General features: G+C 38.0%; 2 protein-coding genes across 3 annotated transcripts in view; one reads left to right on the plus strand and one right to left on the minus strand.

Annotated features, from left to right (window-relative positions):
- The window catches only part of LOC125230858 (collagenase-like), a 24,171-nt gene extending 14,063 nt beyond the window's left edge, over positions 1–10,108 (minus strand). The window contains exon 1 of the mRNA XM_048136108.1: positions 10,063–10,108. Within this exon, the coding sequence (XP_047992065.1) occupies positions 10,063–10,108 (46 nt within the window). The remainder of the gene's footprint in view (positions 1–10,062) is intronic.
- The window catches only part of LOC125230857 (sterol carrier protein 2-like), a 21,132-nt gene extending 4,272 nt beyond the window's left edge, over positions 1–16,860 (plus strand). For both annotated transcript variants that reach the window (XM_048136106.1, XM_048136107.1), the window contains exon 2: positions 16,450–16,860. In XM_048136106.1, the coding sequence (XP_047992063.1) occupies positions 16,450–16,554 (105 nt within the window). In that variant the 3' untranslated portion in view covers positions 16,555–16,860. The remainder of the gene's footprint in view (positions 1–16,449) is intronic.
- The last annotated feature ends 3,177 nt before the right edge of the window (positions 16,861–20,037 follow it).

Raw genomic sequence — 20,037 nt, forward strand, 5'->3', positions numbered from 1 at the left:
TAATTTAATTTATTGCATCTTTATTGGAACTATGGCCAGAAATGAAGCCAAAATTGAGTGGTTGAGAGCGGTTTTCAGTAGTAAAGAAGTACTTTTCGGGCCGTTTATTATTTATAGCCACAGATGTCATATATACCATAGATCAAGCAAACGTATCTACTTAGCGTGTCAAATGAACTCAGTGAAATCCACTGAGTTGTCCGTCTTTATTCGCAGCTTGCAGCTTTCGGGCGCCAATTTTTGTAAGTTGAAGTCAATCAAAACATAAAAAATGCCTCGTTACGTGATATTCAATTGCAACAACACAAAAATTATGAACAATCAAGAGCCTGAGACATATTTAAAATTACAGGCAAGAAACAACTTCAGTACAAAATTTGACACGCTCGGCCCCTATACATACCTAGCGATCCGGCCCCTATACATACCCATCGATCATACCTAGCGATCGGTGTGAGCAGACGTGTAAGACGTTGCAATATTTTATTAATTTACGAATTAAAATCATGTGCAATATGCATTGACCTCGATATTGAAAAACTGTGTCATGCGATGTGCCTTGTGCTGTGCAAGTAGTTATGACGTCAGTGTTTAGTTATCAATAACTTTATACAAAATGAGTGGTAATAATAGTCCATTCGGCCGTAGCTCCAAAACTCAGCGAAGTCCACCATCAACACCATTGCACTCGGACACCAGGAATGAAAATGTTCAACAAACAAGACCAGACCAGACAACCCTTGACGTGGTATCAACATCAGACCTTCAGAACTGGATGAGCACCATAGAAAAATATCTTTCTGAAATTAGCAGCATCTCGACGGAAGGCAAATTGAACGCCGACCAGAAGCTCAGGATCCAAAGCCTCTGCCGAAAAGTTTCCCATGGTTCCGCAAACATGGCAGTCCTCTACCAAAGCCTCAAACAAAAGGCTATCCAAAACCACCACGACCTTCAATCTCTAGAAGAAAAACTCGACCTGTCAGAAAGTTTCCGAGCCCTCAAGAACAGCATCGTTAGCGCTACTACTCCAACTACAAACGCTCTGTCTTTTGCTGATATGGTGAAAACTAGTAATAAAAAAGAAGTCCGCCCTGTAAATTTGAGCTCAGTCGCAATTTACCCTAAAGACCAGTCAAAGTCTAGTGAGGAAACGAAAAACCTGGTGCAAAAAATTATTAATCCAGAAGAAATGAAACTGCACGTAAGAGCGGTGCGCAAAGTCAAAAATGGCGGAGTTATTATTAGCACCGATACAAAGGACGACATAGAAAAATTGAAATTAACATTTAAAAACACATCCCCGAATCTGACCATCGATGAACCCCTCAAGCGCAGGCCCAGGATCATTCTACTAGGTGTACCGTCTACTATGCGGGAACAAGAGGTCTACAGTTGTTTATACGAGCAGAATATAACCGATAAGTTTCCAAACTTAACTAGGGAAAAATTCCTAGCTTCTATTAAATTAAGCCACAAGTCAGGTAAAAAAGATTTAGAAACTTATAATTTTATAATTGAAGTCCCAGCCAATATACGAAGAGCTCTCGTATCTCAGAACCGAGCTTTCATTAACTGGTCATCGTGTCTCGTGAAAGACTTTACAACCCTTACCAGATGTCTGAAGTGTCATTTCTATGGCCACGCTGCGAAAACATGTAGACAGCCAGAACTGACGTGTGGACATTGCAGTAATCTAGGCCACTCGGACAAGGAATGCCCCAATAAAGCAGAAGACCCGAAATGTGCCACATGCAGTCTCTTCAAAAAACCAAGCAACCATCAAACTGGGGACCCTGACTGTCCCGTCAGGAAAACGGCTGAACGACGATACATAAACTCAATTGATTATGGTGAGATTTAAGTACACGAACAGATTAGACTAAATTACTGATACTTTGATTATTATTATTTTTTTGCCAACTTTGAATTAATAATAGTTTTGATTGTAGTTATTGCCAGTTTTTGTCATTTTACTGATCAATCATTTTTTAACTTTTTCACAAGCGTTTCATGTTTTGTATAACTTTATAATCAATAGGTAGATATACTTTGTCTATTTAGCAAAAAAATAAATTTGTCCTACTAACCGTAAAGTTACATACTTTTAAAATGCAGTTCTTGCAATTTATGAATTTGAATAACAATGTAAAAATATAAAATATACACGATCGATCTATTTTTTTAGATGTTATAAACGCTGACGCAGCAACACATGTTTTCCAAGTGTAATTAATTTTATTTTTAATACCTATTTATGTACATGTTCTCATGATTTTAATTTGTTTACATTAAATTGTGTTTTAAACTAGGACATTATCTCTTTGCCCGAGATACAGGATTATTTTCCTAGTTCGGGCGCACGTAACACTGCACGTACTATAAGTAAACGCATAAATGTAACATTAGCAATAAGGTTTTTTCAATAAATTATTCTTATTCTTATTCTTATATACAAATAGATGAACTTGTTTCTTCTATCTAGTTCTGTGTTTATAGCCTTAACAACGCCATGGACAGCTTAATTTGCACACACTTGACTTGGTATTGGCAGCCAGTTCCGAGCCAGTGCAAGGCAACGCAGAGCTGCAACTTCGAGCTAATTGCGTGATTGGTGTAGGTCGGGGACTCCAAGGAATCTCCAATCTCGGCAGGCATGTTCTCCATTTGCGTGGAGTTCATTCTAAATCGTTCGTTGAACTCGTACGGCGTCCGAAAGTCCAAATTTGTTCGAGACCGAAACAACCTAGGTCGACGCTGTCGCGGTATCTCGTCATCTGAAGAATCGGATGAAGAATCTCTCAAGAGACGGATCATTTTATTAACACTGTTGAATGAAATAACCGAGAAAACTGAACTACTTAGATGCCGTTACAGGACTCAAGACCCCTGTAAGTTTTTGTTACAAGTGTACCAACCTACACTTGTAATTTACAATATTTTTATAAAACGCCTGTTCGATTATGAGTTTAAAACTATTAAACTCCCATATTTTTGTCTTTGGTTAAGCTACAGGCACTTGTTCCTGTAACCTGTAAAATTGTAACACAGTACTTTTATAAAACGCAAATTGTAAAAAACGGGGCAAATGTTGCCAGAAAACGCCTGTAAACTTGTAACTTGTAAGTTTATAAAACAGGGCCCAGAAAGTAGGTTAGGTTAGGTAATAATATGGGCAACAATTAATATGGCAATAATTGCTTATGGCGTTTGAATATTCTATGAAACCATATTATTGCACTTAATAATATGGCTAACAAATAGTATGGCATTGTATGATTATGGAAGGTAATATTCGGATAAACAACGAGTATGTCATATGATTTTTATGGTAAACAAATCATTCGGGCAAATGAAATTCAGGCAAGTTAGATTCGGGCAAATGAATATTATGTTAAATGACTGTCGGGCAAACAATAGACAACCGTAAGTCTTGACATACTTACCCTACCAGGGTCCATGAGAAACTTTGTATGTTTTGTAACAACTTTTAAACCATGGTACAATAAACGATATTATGATGATTATGATTATGAAGTATCTGGGCGTTACTGACCTACCTTTGCTAGTTTTACGTTAAGAGCGCTTTCAAAAAATCTGCTTGCTCGCATTTCGACGCCGGCGGCGCTGGCGTGCGCCTGTGTGCAGACGCACACTATATAACCAGATGCATAACGATTGTAGCCTGCGGTACAGACATAGCGAAAATTGTACGGGTATTACCCATTTCTCTATCCCACCAAATTTTTGTTAGGAATGCTGGGATATAACTCACTCGAGGTAAGACGCAGTTCGGCACTTCTCACTGCAATTTGTACCATCCTACGCGGTGACTCTGACTGTGTCGAATTGACACCACAAGTAGTACGGCTGCTTGTCCCGATACCGTCTAAATTTGAGTTTCGGCCTCGAAACCGCTGTCTTCTGTCAGTGCCAAGTTCCCGAACAGTGTCGAGAAGGAACTCTCCTTTTGTTCGAGCATTACACAGCTTGAATTTACTCCTCGCATCAGCGCCTGAATGTGATGTGTTTGCTAGTAGATGGATGGTTGTACGTGATGAATGTCTGAGGTTCAGCGAGATGATGGATGTTCGTCCTTCTTCTGTGCCTTATTAGTGTTTATTGTATGTCAACTTTTTCCCGTTATGTATATATAGGGATCATATATGTATTTTCACAGTGCTTTGGTTTATCTGTAATGCTGTGTTAATTATTATGAATAAAAATAAAAAAATAAAATAAATAATAGCGTGCGATCCTCTTCGAACCAACCTTACGTGCGGCTAGAGCGAAAGGGATAGCATTCATGGTCGGTACCGCCACGCCGTCAGTAGCGTTGCGGACTAACCATTATTGATACTTGCGTAAAAACACCACCATATATATTACATATTTGCATACATGATTTCGTGCATAAATACTTGACCTTTTAGTTTAATTATTAAACTTATCACAGTTTTTTCTATTAAAACGTGTGTAGCCTTGGAAGAAATAAAAAACTTTTATAATATAATAAATTGTGTATATAATATTGTCTTCTGTCACTGCGATAGTTACTCATGAAATAAATTTATGAAATCAGATTATATCGCGTATAATGAATATAATCCGTTTTCTTAGTTTTATTTCATTTTGTATATGATATGTTTTCTAGGTTCTTTTCGGTGAAGGAAAACATCGTGAGGAAACCGGACTAATTCCAATAAGGTCTAGTTTACCCTTTGGGTTGAAAGGTCAGATGGCAGTCGCTTTCGTAAAAACTAGTGCCTACGCCAAATCTTGGGATTAGTTGTCAAAGCGGACCGCAGGCTCCCATGAGCCGTGGCAAATGCCGGGATAACGCAAGGAAGATGATGATGTTTTCTAGGTACATATATATAATGGAACTAAGATCGGTTTTCTTTAATTTTAAGTAGTTTTTTTTATATTTAAAATGTGTTTTTAGGGTTTCGTAGTCAACTAGGAACCCTTATAGTTTTGCCATGTCTGTCTGTCTGTCCCTCCGTCCGTGCGTCCGTCCGCGGATAATCTCAGTGACCGTTAGAACTAGAGAGCTGAAATTTGGTACCAATATGTATATCAGTCACGTCGAAAAAGTGCAAAAATAAAAAGTGGAAAAAATGTTTTATTAGGGTACCCCCCCTACACGTAAAGTAGGGAGTGATTTTTTTTTTCATTTCAACCCTAACGTGTGATTTATTGTTGGATAGGTATTTAAAAATGAATTACTGAAATCGTTTTTTGATAATATTAATATTTTCGGGAATAATCGCTCCTAAAGGAAAAAAAAGTGTGCCCGGCCCCTATAACTTTTTAACCATAATTATGTATATTTAAAAAATATTTAAAAAATCACTAAAGTAGAACTTTATAAACTTTCTAGGAAAACTGTTTTGAACTTGATAGGTAGAACCCTACACTAAGCGTGGCCCGACACGCTCTTGGCCGGTTTTTAAATATCATGTTGTTTTAATTGCATGGAGCACAGGAAGGTCCACATCTATGTATTAGTTTTTTGTAAGGAAATACAACTCTACGCTACGCCTACCTGCTTTAATTGACTGGTGACACACTGAGACAGTGGATGCGCCAGAGTATAAAAGAGTGATTACCATCTCTTGTCAAAGATCTTGTTGAGACGAATCAAACGAACCCAAACACGAAGTGGTTTCAAGACCTGGTCGTTGAATACTCTTGACTACCTTCCAGATTCATCATCAGATCCTGGGTACCATCTTTTGTCAAAGATCTTGTTGAGACGAATCAAACGAGCCCAAACTCAGAAGAGTTTCAAGACCTGGTTGTTGAATACTCTTGACTACCTTCCGGATTCACCATCAGATCTTGGGTACCATCTCTTGTCAAAGATCGTGTTGAGACGAACCAAACGAGACCAAACACGGAGTGGTTTCAAGACCTGGTTGATGAATTCTGTAGTATTGGGGCTAGGCTTTAATCAAGTAAACTATGAGAATTCTTTTATAACTGAACTTTATTTAGCTTGTCAACACGTTACATTTGAATTACGTTAAACCGCATTGATAGAGGCGCCACCTGACAGAACCTACTATGAACTAACATGACGGCTATCAAATAGGTCATCTACATACAGGTAGTATCTTTTAATTTATACTCCAACACTCCCACTTAAATTAATAAGATTAACTTCTGCAATAACTAAAACATAAATCAATATAAATCAGACCTTAAAATAATATCTGATCTCGAATGCAATTAAATTTGCCAACAGGCAGAGCTTTTGTGAGAAAATCTGCCAGTTGTAATGAACTTTCCACATATTTTATCGATTAATTGCACTCTGGTTATCTACGTGGAGTGTTACAGATTCTTGCGGTCAACTTATATCAAACAATAATTGCTTTAACCACAAAATCTCCTTAGCCGCAACACTAGGTCTTATATGATAAAAACAATAACGCTCCCACTGTCTCTCTGTAAAGGAAATCACTGCACATTTCAATATTCAATTTCTCAACAACTGTACATTTACGTCTTTAGCATCAGTCATATTAAATATATCTATATGTATCAAATTCTCTATTACATTTCTGACCTACAGAGTAACATCCTTTCTGTTAGTTAATCTCCATGGCAACAAAGCAATTGCAATCTAATGTTTCAAAATTTCAAAATTACACTTCACATCATTCAAAATCATGGATAAAATATCCTTTACGTATAAAGCCCATAATAGTCAACATAAATTACGCAATTGTCAGATTGACATAGTTTAAACACATATGATGTCAAAAATGAACAAAACCTTTTTTTCGATATCTAGAACTCTGCTTAAAGCCATACAAAGATTTGTTCAACTTACATACTTTTGACGACTCAGCTTTCACACCCTCTGGTACCTCGGAGAGCTCGCCATACAAGGAGGCGGTCTTCACGTCCAACTGCTGTATCTCGAGGTTTTCTTTGGCTGCCAAGCTCAATAGCAACCTAATGGAATCATACCTGGTCGTAGGCGAAAACGTTTTCTTGTAATCCACATCTTTTACCTGTGAAAAACCTTTTGAACGAAGTCTAGCCTTAAATCTTTCTATTTCTCCTTCTCTGTTTCTGTTCTCACTACTCATTGCCTCTTGATATGTGTTTGGTATCTTCACTTCAGTAAAATTTACTTCTAAATTCTCGCTTGACTTATGAGACCGTAGTGTCATCATATTGCTGCGTACATCTTGATTGATAATGATTCGCTTCGGTGGCTGATATGAATCATCAGAGTCAGGACTTGAACTCTGCACGCTCTCATAGGATGACAGTTCGTCTTGACTTTCTTTTTGTGGTGAAGATGGGGCACTTTTTTCTTGATCGTTATCACTGTTATTTGTCATTATCTCGTTCTCATCCCCACTCAACTTAACCTGTGCAAAGTTTTGACGTTTTTCTGGTACACTTCCTTCATCAAATCTGACATCTCTAGATATTGTAATTTTCCTTGTATTCTGATCATACATCCTGTAGTTCTCTTGCTCATATCCAACCAGTAACATCTTCTCACACTTTCTGTCTAGTTTCGTCCTTTTCTCTTTTGGTGTATGGACATATCCCACAGAACCAAACACTCTGATATGCCTCAGACTTGGCTTATCACCAAACCACAGTTCATAGGGTGAGATGTTCGGTGTCTGGCTGGATGAAGTTCTGTTTAAGATGTATACTGCACAATTCGCAGCCTCTCCCCATAAGTTCATAGGTATGTCTTTAGCATAAAGCATTGATCTAGCTGACTTAATTATCGTTCTCAATTCTTTCTCGGCCTGATCTATCTGCTGAGCTGTGTAGGGCGCCTTACACTCATGGCTTATACCTTTGTCTTCTAGAAAGTTCTTAAAGTCGTGGTTTACGAACTCACCTCCATTATCTGTGTGTAAGGTGCGCACGTCATGCAAAAACCTGTTCTTTACAATAGCATTGTATTTCATGAAACAGTCAAGCACCTCATTCTTATGTTTCAAGAAGTAAATATGACGATAGCTTGTCGCTCCATCCTTAAACAAAACAAAATATCTCTTTCCTGACACAGACAGTTCCTCTATAGGGCCACAGACGTAACTGTATACAATATCTCCAGGTTGGGTTGGGCCTCTATGAGATTTATTGAATGGCAGCCTGGACTGCTCGCCATACTGACACGCTTCGCATACAAAAGTGTCACTGCCAGTCAATGTCACAGGAATGTCACCATTTTTGCTCATATTTTGTAGTTCTTTAGTATTCACGTGCCCGAGTCTCTCGTGCCAAACTTTAATGTCAGTTTGCACTACGTTACAGGCCTCTTGTATAACAGTCTTAATGTTTAACTGATATAAATTGTTGTCTTTCATTTCGGCACACATCACAACAACATTGTTTTTCATAAGGAGTGCTCTTTTATCATTCTTGGTTACTACGTAACCTTTTCTAGTTACTGCACCCTCTGAAAACAAATTTCTTCGCAAGTCAGGCACATACAACACATCTCGTAATATACATTGCTCCCATTGACCATTAACCACTTTATTTATCAGAATGGAGCCTTTTCCGCGAACTTGAATATCTTGTTTATTTCCCAACTTGACAGTTCTGTCATTTCCACTCTGATAATTCTCAAATTCATGGAAATAATCTCTTCTGAATGTCATGTGCTTACTCGCTCCCGAGTCTAAAAACCATACGTCATCATCACTATACGTATAAGAGGAACTATTCTCAGCACTCAACGCTAACATGTCTGATTGCTCTTGGTTCTTACGAACAGATTTCTTAGGGGCTCTACAATCCCTCGCAAAATGACCTCGTTTGTTGCAATTGTAGCAAACAAACCTATGTGTGTGACTGGAGGTACTAGCTTTACTATTGTTACCTTGTTTATACTGTTCGCTTGGCTTCTTTGACACTATTAATGCGGACTCACTTTCTTCATCTGTAGTCAAAGTCGCTTCTTCGTCTAACAATCTAGAAGTCAAATTCTGTAACGTTTGCTTAGACGACTCTAAAGATAGCCAAGCTTGCCGAAGGGAACGATAACTAGGAGGCAGGGTCGACAGTATTTTAGTAATTATGGCCATGTCACTAATAGTTTCACCACTTTCTTTCAACTGCTTCGCTAAATTTTCTACTTTCGAAATATGTTGAGCGATGCTGTCAGTTGCTGACATTTTATACTGGTAAAACTTTTCATGGACCATCATCTTATTATACTCCGATTTTTGTTCATATATCGACTCCAATTTATCCATAATCTCCTTGGCAGTTTCACAATTTTCTATGAGCGAGATTTGGTTCAAATCCATAGACGAGGTAATAATAAACATAGCCATGCCATCTTGTTTCAACCATTGTGCAGATTGAGTCGCCGTCGCTTGTTCGGGTTTTACTTGCGTAATATCCAAACCCTTAGCTTTCAAGGCACAATTTATCTGAAACTTCCACTGGCGAAAATTCCTACCATCAAATTTTTCTACTCGCATTGCATTAGTGACCTCCATCTTTTCTACCTATCTTTCACGCGAAACACACTTAATCGCGAACGTATTTCTGCTCTTCACAGTTTATTTCTACGCGCACTAGCGTGCCTGGGCCCCATAACCTATTGGGGCTAGGCTTTAATCAAGTAAACTATGAGAATTCTTTTATAACTGAACTTTATTTAGCTTGTCAACACGTTACATTTGAATTACGTTAAACCGCATTGATAGAGGCGCCACCTGACAGAACCTACTATGAACTAACGTGACGGCTATCAAATAGGTCATCTACATACAGGTAGTATCTTTTAATTTATACTCCAACATGTTGACTACCTTCCGGCTTCATCATCAGATCCTGGGTACCATCACCTCTTGTCAAAGATCTTGTTGAGGCAAATCAAACGAGCCCAAACACGAAATGGTTTCAAGACCTGGTTGATGAGAACTCATGACTACCATCTGACTTCATCATCAGATCCTGAGTACCATCTATTGTCAAAGATTTTGTTGAGACGAGTCAGTAACCTAAAATGATATTCAATAATAAATAATACTTACTAAAAATATTAGTCAAGTTAATTACCAAAGTCGTCAACCCAAGGATCAAAGTTTTCGGTCGCAGTATACATGCATCAGTACAGCCAAACACGCACACAAGTGCGTTTTTGGACACGGCGGGTGCCGCACACAATGACAAAATAACTTCGCGATCGTCGAGCCGCGTGCGGAGCGGACTGACATACGTCCTGCCTCTACAAGCTCTGCCGCGGTACTGACATCGCAAGCGCGCGTAACCGGTAATAAGGAGGCATTTTTAAAAAATCGTCAAAAATATTAAATTGCAATTAATAGAAAACTTTTGCATAAAATCTGTTTGAGTAAGCGTTGCAGATTATTTTTATATTAAAACTACTTCAAAAACACGTAAGTTTTCGAAGAAATTGACACTTATTCTGAGGTGATTTCTGAAACAAATTGGATTCATCATATCCTCATTTACTCTATTCTAAAGCCTTAAAATAACAAAGAAGTAGTCTCAGAAGATTGTAGTACAGGATATACATAATACAAATTTACCACTTAAAGCATTCAAAACTATCCAAATTTTACAAATTAGACGGACTAAGTCAGCACTTTTCGCGGGTTTTCCTAAACATGCACCAGAAAAAAAATCATAATTAATTAAGTGAGTTAGTTTTTAAAAATCCAGTCTCACAACATGTAAGTTAAGAAGATGTCCTAATCGAATCCTGAACTTAATAAGTCTTTTAGATGACGGAAAGTGTAGCATTTTGCCGACTAAAACTATCAATTTTACATTATTACGACGTTTTCGTTGAATGGCCTCTTAATCTCTAAAGGCTATCACATCCGTCCATGCTGATAAACAAACTTATCTAAAGCGGAGGCGATTCTGTACAATTCCTTAATAATAGCCGCCAGTGTTCAGGGCCGGATCTAGGGTAGCTAGCGAGTGGAGCGGCCGCTCTAGGCGCCAAACCACAGGAGGGGCGCCAAAATGGCAAATGAAGAAGAAACAGCTTCGTTGGAGTTTTGATAGTAACCAAGAATGATGTCACATTCAATTTCGGTCTAGATCTAGCCTACCCTGCCAGTGTTACCTGGCGGCATTAGAATCAGTAGTAAATCAATGGATCACTGATTTAAACTTTCACGATTATTACACATAATTATTTTTAAAAACCGGGACTTAATCGCGTATAACTACATATTAAACTGACCTCCAACGTTTCAAGGACGGCGTTGTCCCCGTGGTCTCGGAGAAGACTGGCTTGAAATGACATCAACACCTTCTGACAGCCGCGCGAGTTTTTCGAACTACCCGCACTTGATTTTGATTATCAACTTGAACTGTTTGCGCACTAGGGATGTTACTCTGTCGACATACAAGCCAGTCTTCTCCGAGACCACGGGGACAACGCCGTCCTTGAAACGTTAGAAGTCAGTTTAATATGAAGTTATACGCGATTAAGTCCCGGTTTTTAAAAATAAATCAATGGATGTTCACATACTCATCCTTTATTAACCACTAGCTTATGCTCGCGGCTTCGCTCGTGTTAAATTCGAAAATTGCGGAATGCTCCAACCATACAAACGTCCACCCCCCCTTTTAGGGAAGTGGGAGGTTAGAAAGAGACAAAAGGTAGCCTACGTCACCCTGCATCCCTTTATCTCCACTTAAAAAATCACGTCAATTCGTCGCTCCGTTTTGCCGTGAAAGACGGACAAACAGGCACACACACACACACTTGTATAAGTAAAGTATGATGTACTGCAAGAGGTTCCATATGCGGTATGAAGCCTTTTATAATATTATGGTATTCAGTGACTGGTAGGCAGTAGTCCCCGATTTGAATTTAGAATTTTCTAGAATCAAACAGAACGAGTAATTGATGGGGCATTAAGACAGAAGCAACGATTAAGGGTGGCTATATTGTAACTGACACTTGATACAGTGATATAATGAATATATTCATTTAAAAACTGATGTATCTCTATTACCCTGAACCCTCACCGATCGATAGGCTATCACTTCTTACAGTAGGTTGAGTAGGTACTCAATATACTGTAACAGAACAAGCGTCAGTGACGAGGAAATGGACTCGTTATTACATATAAAACTTACGGCGAATCAATTTTTCCTTGACCAACTTTTTGGTGCATATTTCCTTCGGGATTTCATTGAATATTTTAACAAATAATATCTGTGATGGTTAATCACATGTTTAGTTATGTCATCAGTCATAGAAATCACTATAATTCGATGCACAACTTATTGGAAAAAGCTTATTTACAAACTATATTCACATGGATGGATTGTTGACATTAACAATCTGCTCTGTCAGACGAATGGCGTTCCGATATTGCGTCTTGGTTCCAATTACAAGTCAGATAGGTAATAATCACTGATATTGATTATTATACTTCCTGAATATATCATTCAATGTAACAATTAGGAACAAATGTGATCTTTTATTGCGAAGTTACTTATTAAATTGATTTAAACAATCTTTCACAAAATAATATTTACGTAAAAATATTTATCGATTTACGGAACGCTCCACTATTGAACTAGATAGGCATCAATATCAATAGCTCTGTCTCTCTCTAAAACCCGTGCAATCATGCAGATGTTACTACTGATAGGTAAACAATTATTTGCTGAGAGAACATGGACGTTAAATGTATAAGGCGTACGGCTTAGTAAACAAAGCAGTCTGCGGTATGTCTGCAGTCCGCGTTATGTCTGTAAAACATCTGCATTGTGTCTGCGGTATGTCTGCAGTCCGCATTATGTCTGTAAAACGTCTGTATTGTGTCTGCAAAACGTCTGCAGTCCGCGTTATGTCTGTAAAACGTCTGCATTGTGTCTGCAAAACGTCTGCAGTCCGCGTTATGTCTGTAAAACGTCTGCATTGTGTCTGCAAAACGTCTGCAGTCCGCGTTATGTCTGTAAAACGTCTGCATTGTGTCTGCAAAACGTCTGCAGTCCGCGGTATGTCTGCAAAACGTCTGCAGTCCGTATTATGTCTGGATTAAAGGCTATAAAAGGGTCGGAGCGAGCTGACGCGGGGCATTCTTAAAATATCTATAAGACTAACAGTGTCTCTGGCTTTCGTGTGTTATACTGGTGAGTGAAGTTGTTCTGCTATTATTTCTCTGTTTGTTTTTACTTGGAAGTTATTCTGGGTGATTGTAAACTTTGAAATTGTGTCTCTGTTTGATTGTGCGGGGACAATATCGTCGTACAGTTGAATTTAGACCTGTGGTGGAATTGCTTTACTGTCAGTTGTGGGGTTATTTTAGTGTTCTATTTATAGTGTAGTGTTACATTTAAATTAATGTGTATAGTGAAGTTTTCTGTGCTTTGTTTCATGAGTGCCGTCAAGCAATACAAAGACTGGGTCGATGTATGGCTGGTGCTTGGAGATAAGTCTGTGTTTGGTTTTGTAGGGAGTAATTCTTGCAAAACTAAGCTTAGATTATAGCTTGTAAAGAAAACTTCACTCGTTTGTTTAGTTGGTCAGTAAAATTGAATTTAGTAATTTTCTATGGGGTTATTTTGTGAAAGTTATAAGCCAGATCATTGTTTGTGACAGACTGTTGTCCGGCTAAGCGCTTTATACCTTGCGGCTGTTAAACATAAGGCGTTTAGGAGTCTTTTTGTTCCAAGTGGAGGCTTGGGCGTCTTTATTTACTTACAAAAGGCGTACTTTCTCACCGGTCTCAAAGAGTCCAAATGTTAGATGGAAGTGAGGACTTTCACGATTGACGAAAGACATTAGGAGTAATCCTTGCTCACTGAAGTCGGCAGTATTTGAGGCTGGGGTCCTATATATATTTATATTTATTTACTCGGTGCTCTAGTCCATGCTGGCGTTGGTCGCTGGGGATTTCGGTTGTGATCGATCCACATCTAAGTAAAGTTGATCGCAGCTGGGTCTCTCATGTGGCTGGTACTGGTGTGTCCTAGAATACTGGATATATACACGGATAGGGCGATCTACTCTCTGCTACCCTAGCCTGCGGGCAAAAGCAGAGGGGGGGATCAGAACTCAAGCCTATAGGTTGCCTATCTCAGCTTCGCTGGCTGAACTGTACAGCTTATGGTAGGGATACACTTGTGCATATTTTGAACATTAGATCTATGGTAAGTGACGGTCTTTGTTTCAGATATGCTAGAGTAGGGAAAACGATAGGACTAGGGTAAAGTCACACACTATTTCTATGAAAGTAGAGTTCTTTTATGATTGGTCTTGGAATATAATTGGTCAACGTGTATTGTGGAGAAATAATTTAACTACTACTATTTATATGGTTTTAATGGACTTTAAATGTGGTGTTTACTATCTTAAAATATGTGGTAAAACTGGTAATTTATAAAAACTCTTATTACTTAATTTATTTGAGTGAAATTAATAATTGTGGTAGCAATTTCTGATTTTTCGGTGTGGCTGCGGGACACTTAGTGTTGCTAACTGGTTTTTCAAGGTAAATTCTATCAAGTTGGTTAGGGAAACAAACTATTCTTTGGAATAAAAAGCATAGGTTTGTTATAGGGCCCAGTGGCATGCGAGCGCCGTCCACTGATGGAAAGTCAAAAGCTTAGAAAAGTTAGTAGACTTGCTTAGTTCTTATAAAAGTTAGCGACTGCTCGGTGTTTCGATAAAACATTAGAAAGATCGAGAAGTTATGGTCTATTAGCAGTATTGGGGAAAGGGGGGTTTAGCTAGGGAAAAAGAGACAAAACAAAACCCCCTTTTTGTTTTCAGGCTTACTTGCTTAGGATCCTGATAAAGTGGTTTGATCAGGTCAGGGGTCCCATACCGTATCGCAAGTCCTTGCCCAAGTCGGGACCACTAATAAGGCGTAGCGGATGATTACCAAAATATTTTTTAATATTTATTTCATGTATGTTTCACTCACTAACTTTTATTCTAAAATTTCTTCATCACGTCATTAATTTTCTCACATATAACTTTCTAGGCCTAAATCTGATAAAATACTCTTCTATAACACTATATTATTATGCTACAATAACCTTTATTCTTCTTTAAAATATAAATAAATAAAATTTTAAATATTAGTCAAAAATACAGCTGATACTCATTAAAGGATCTAAGTTATCGCGGTTCACATCGAAGGGTTCTACTTATTCACGCTAGACGATCACAAGGCCAAATTTATGGGGTATATTTAAAGGGGGGTTAACTATACTGTTGGTTAGTCAAGTAAGTAAGTAAATAAGTAAGGTGAGCGGAGATTTAGTTACACTGCCAGTGTTACCTGGCGGCATTAGAATCAGTAGTAAATCAATGGATGTTCACATACTCATCCTTTATTAACCACTAGCTTTTGCTCGCGGTTTCGCTCGTGTTAAATTCGAAAATTGCGGAATGATCCAACCATACAAACGTCCACCCCCCCTTTTAGGGAAGTGGGAGGTTAGAAAGAGACAAAAGGTAGCCTACGTCACCCTGCATCCCTTTATCTCCACTTAAAAAATCACGTCAATTCGTCGCTCCGTTTTGCCGTGAAAGACGGACAAACAAACAGGCACACACACACACTTGTATAAGTAAAGTATGATGTACAGTCAACAACACAGCTGTGTATACAGACAAAGTGCCAAAAATATGTATACAGAACTTTATTACCTGTACATAAAGGTGTGTATACATATTTTTGGCACTTTGTCTGTATACACAGATGTGTTGTTGACTGTACTACAAGAGGTTCCATTTGCGGTATGAAGCCTTTTACAATATTATGGTATTCGGTGACTGGCATGGCAGTAGTCCCCGATTTGAATTTAGAATCTTCTAGAATCAAACTGAACGAGTAATTGATGGGGCATTAAGACAGAAGCAGCGATTAAGGGTGGCTATATTGTAACTGACACTTGATACAGTGATATAATGAATATATTCATTTAAAAACTGATGTATCTATTACCCTGAACCCTCACCGGTCGATAGGCTATCACTTCTTACAGTAGGTTGAGTAGGTACTCAATATACCCATATCTACTAACCGTAACGGTGGTGCATTAATGTTTTTGTTATTAGGTACCTATTTTTATCCTAACTTACCTTGTTTCTTATATAATATACATACCTACACATCTTTTGATGTAAGGCATTTTCAGAATTGGGTCACCCCAATTAGCAAAAGTTGTTAACAAAAATTAACTCGCTGTGTTTTGTGGCGATAATTGCCTAAGCATAAAATCTGTCTAAAAATTTATTGTTTTTACATTCTGAATGTAGATTATCGCTTAAAGTTTATAATAAACAATATTTTTATTGTAATTTAATGCTTAATTATGTCACTTAATCAGTCACAAAACTGACAGTGAGTAAATTTTTGTTAACAACTTTCGCTAATTGGGGGGTCCCAAATTCTGAAAATGCCCATAAATATAAATAAATATGTCTGTTTTTTCCAGGTCCCCAACGCTCGCATAGCCCTGCAACACAACCTGGGGCTAGGTGGCGCTGTGGTCGTCACTCTGTACAGAAAGGGCTTCCAGAACGTCAGCTCCAAACTTTAAATACGATTTACGACTTACTTTCTCCATGTATTTTTGAAATAGTACATTACGATACACGCGCGAAAAGGAAATTCGTAACTCGTGTCGATTTAAAACACTCCCTTCCGTCGTGTTTTGATTTAACGCCACTCGTTTTCAAACTTCCTTTTTTACGCACTTGTATCATAATGTACCTACTATTATATTTGATCGTGCTTTTTTATTGTGTGCTTTCTTTTTCACAAGTCATTTGCTAAAAATAAAATATTTTGTACTTTTCCTAAAATTGTTTAATATCAGTATTTTCGTAAATAAAGATCTATTTTTAGGGTTCCGTACCAAAAAGGTACAACAGGAACCCTTATGGTGCGACTCTGTCCGTCTGTCACATTCCTAAATATCTCGAGAACTACTAATGCTATCAACTTGAAATTTGGAATAGTTGTGAACATTGTGAGCCTCTACAAATAGAAGGTATAATTTTTTTAATTTATTAATTTTAATTGTAGAAAATGGCCAAAATGAAAGGGGGGCAAACTGTAAATTTCAAGTTACTAGGTTAAGTGGGGTATCGTTAGAAAGAGCTCAAATTGAACGTAAATAAACTATTTTTTATAATTTTTTTGTTGTGGAAAAAAAAAAAGAATTTTGAAGGAAAATGTAAAAAAAAAATACCGTTCCCCCCCCTTATCTCCGAAGTTTACCAACGAAAAATTATGAAAATTTTAGGAAACATTGGTTTTATGCTAAATATTACAGGAAAAATATAATCGTGTTTTTATCTTGAAAACTTTTTTTTTATTTACAAAAAACTTTTCAGATTTTTACTTTTAATTTACCCACCTTTGCGGATGTATATAGTACTTCAAATTAATACGAGATGTTACGTAAATCATCTTCTTTCCAATAAAGTAAAAATTGTTTAAATCGGTTAACATTATAAAGAATAATCCCTGAAAAACCAACATACTATGGTCGCGCAAATTAGTTAGCGCATTCACCGAGAGATGGCGCTATACACAATAATGCTCTATATACCTATACTTTTGTCTTCTAGTCAAGTCGTTAGAGTTATGTGAAAACATGAGATTATTTTAACTGGGGAGTTTGAAAGTTTGTACGGAACCCTCGGTGGGCGAGTCCGACTCGCACTTGACCGGTTTTTTTAAATAAATAAGACTGTTTACATTTTACTATGTCGAAATTGAAAATAATCAACTATATTAGGCACTATCAGCTGCAAAAGTGCATAGAGAAATTATGAATGAATTCATTGATAAATTTAATTCGCCATCCACTTTTTCAGCTGATAGTACATTGTTTTGTTATGACATCATTACGTATTTTCTGTTATGTTATCATTGTTGATTATAGATCACAGAACACCCCACTAGAAGCCAAATGCAAGCGATATTGTTCGAGACGCAAATCACCAATCCTTGCGGGGTGAGGCGGGCGCGCACGGTGCTGCCATTGGTCGTTTCAAATAATGGCGCGCCTTTATGATTAGCAGTAGGGATGGGAATGGGACATGTCTATTATAGACAATGGTACCGGTACCAGTACTGTGGTGAATTTGTTTTGCAACAAATTATAATATTATAATTAAATTATAATAAGGCCTAGTTACCCTTCGGGTTGGAAGGTCAGATGGCAGTCGCTTTCATAAAACTAGTGCTTACGCCAAATTTTGGTAGTAGTTTCCAAAGCGGACCCCAGGCTCCCATGAGCCGTGGCGAATGCCGATGCCGGGATAACGCAAGGAGGATGATAATTGTGATAGCATCTCAATAAAAATCATTCTAGTAACTAATAACTAAACTGTGCATTTTTACTTACGTTTACTAAGTTAAATAACCAACTAAATATTCTAAACTAATCAATGAACTAAATACCACTACAGACTCTACAGATTCTAGATAATTATTCACTATTACAAATCTGCTTTCTTTTATATTTCATAAAATGGTAGCACATGGTACGAACGGCAGTACGAAGTTCCCGCAACAGACATAAACTAACATGGCCCCATGCCTAGTCGTTTACGTGAAAGGGATAGCATATCACATTGTTAACTCGGTAAAGAGGGATGGACGCGCCTCGGCGCCGCTCAGCACAACCATATTGACCAGTATAAATGAACTCCGCGGACAATAAACAATATTCAACAAAATAATTAATTTGACTTAACTGTGGAATGTTGTTCCATCTTTTTTACATGTAGAAGTGTTAAAAGACTTGCCACACCACTTTATGCTGTAAGATACCATTGTTTGCAACCAAAATTGATTATTTAAGATTTTTTCCCGAGCGGACACGGACACTGTTAGCGGGTCGTATACTTGGGCGCTACTGATCGGTGTCGCACGCGTTCAACCTTTTATAAACCTGATTTGTCGTATGCTTGGTGACCGCGAGTCGCCCTGTAAGGGCCATCTTGTTGTATTGATCTGTGTTATAGATACATGTAGATAGCGCCATCTAGTAATATATGCTGAAAACTGTACATCAAGGCATGCTCGATAGGTGGCGTTAATAGTCTTATCATTTAAATTCGTACTCCGTTTGTTTATCAAAGTTGAATTTTAGAGAAATTGAAAGAAAACCTAAACAGGCAACTTATGAGGTTTAACTATGTTGAATTTTACAACACAATAAGGTGGAGGTGTTTTTTTGTACTCCCGAACTTTTATTTGTCGTTTATTAAAGAGTCGTGGACATATCTGAATTTAAAACCCTACCTTATAAATGTCAAGGCAAGTCTTAGTAGTTATTTTTGTATTAAAGCTAGAAACATATTACGCGGATCTAGAATCTAGACAATGAATATACACTTAACCGTGCAAACTATCGGTCGTCGGTCGTGGACGTGGCCTTGAGCGCACGGACGTCCGATCAAAATCTGGCTCGCTGGATGTTTTGATCAGCCGAAGCCACGTCCCGAAGACCATGCACACTGATCGGTCACGGTCGCGGGACGTCCGCGTAGTATGTTCCTAGCTTTATCTAAACATACCGACTGACGACCGGTCTGGCGCAGTCGGTAGTGACCCTGCCTGCTACGCCGCGGTCCCGGGTTCGAATCCCGGTAAGGGCATTTATTTGTGTGATGAGCACAAGATGTTTGTTCCTGAGTCATGGATGTTTTCTATGTATATAAGTATTTATATATTATATATATCGTTGTCTAAGTACCCACAACACAAGCCTTCTTGAGCTTACCGTGGGCCTCAGTCAATCTGTGTAAGAATGTCATATAATATTTATTTATTTATTTATTATACGGACATTACGGACGTCCCAAGACTATCTACGATGTTATAGGTAATCCCTCATGTCTCATATCATAGTCTTGACACCTGTATACATCGCCATTTATCTCAGGCATATCAAACTCTGGTGCAATATTTAAGACTACCCATATTAAATACGTAAGGCTTTATGAATATGAAAATGAAGTCGGTTAAAAATTTAATAAAGCTTTCCTAATATGAATAAAACACG

This window comes from Leguminivora glycinivorella, chromosome 11 (assembly GCF_023078275.1).
Source record: "Leguminivora glycinivorella isolate SPB_JAAS2020 chromosome 11, LegGlyc_1.1, whole genome shotgun sequence".
NCBI lineage: Eukaryota > Metazoa > Arthropoda > Insecta > Lepidoptera > Tortricidae > Leguminivora > Leguminivora glycinivorella.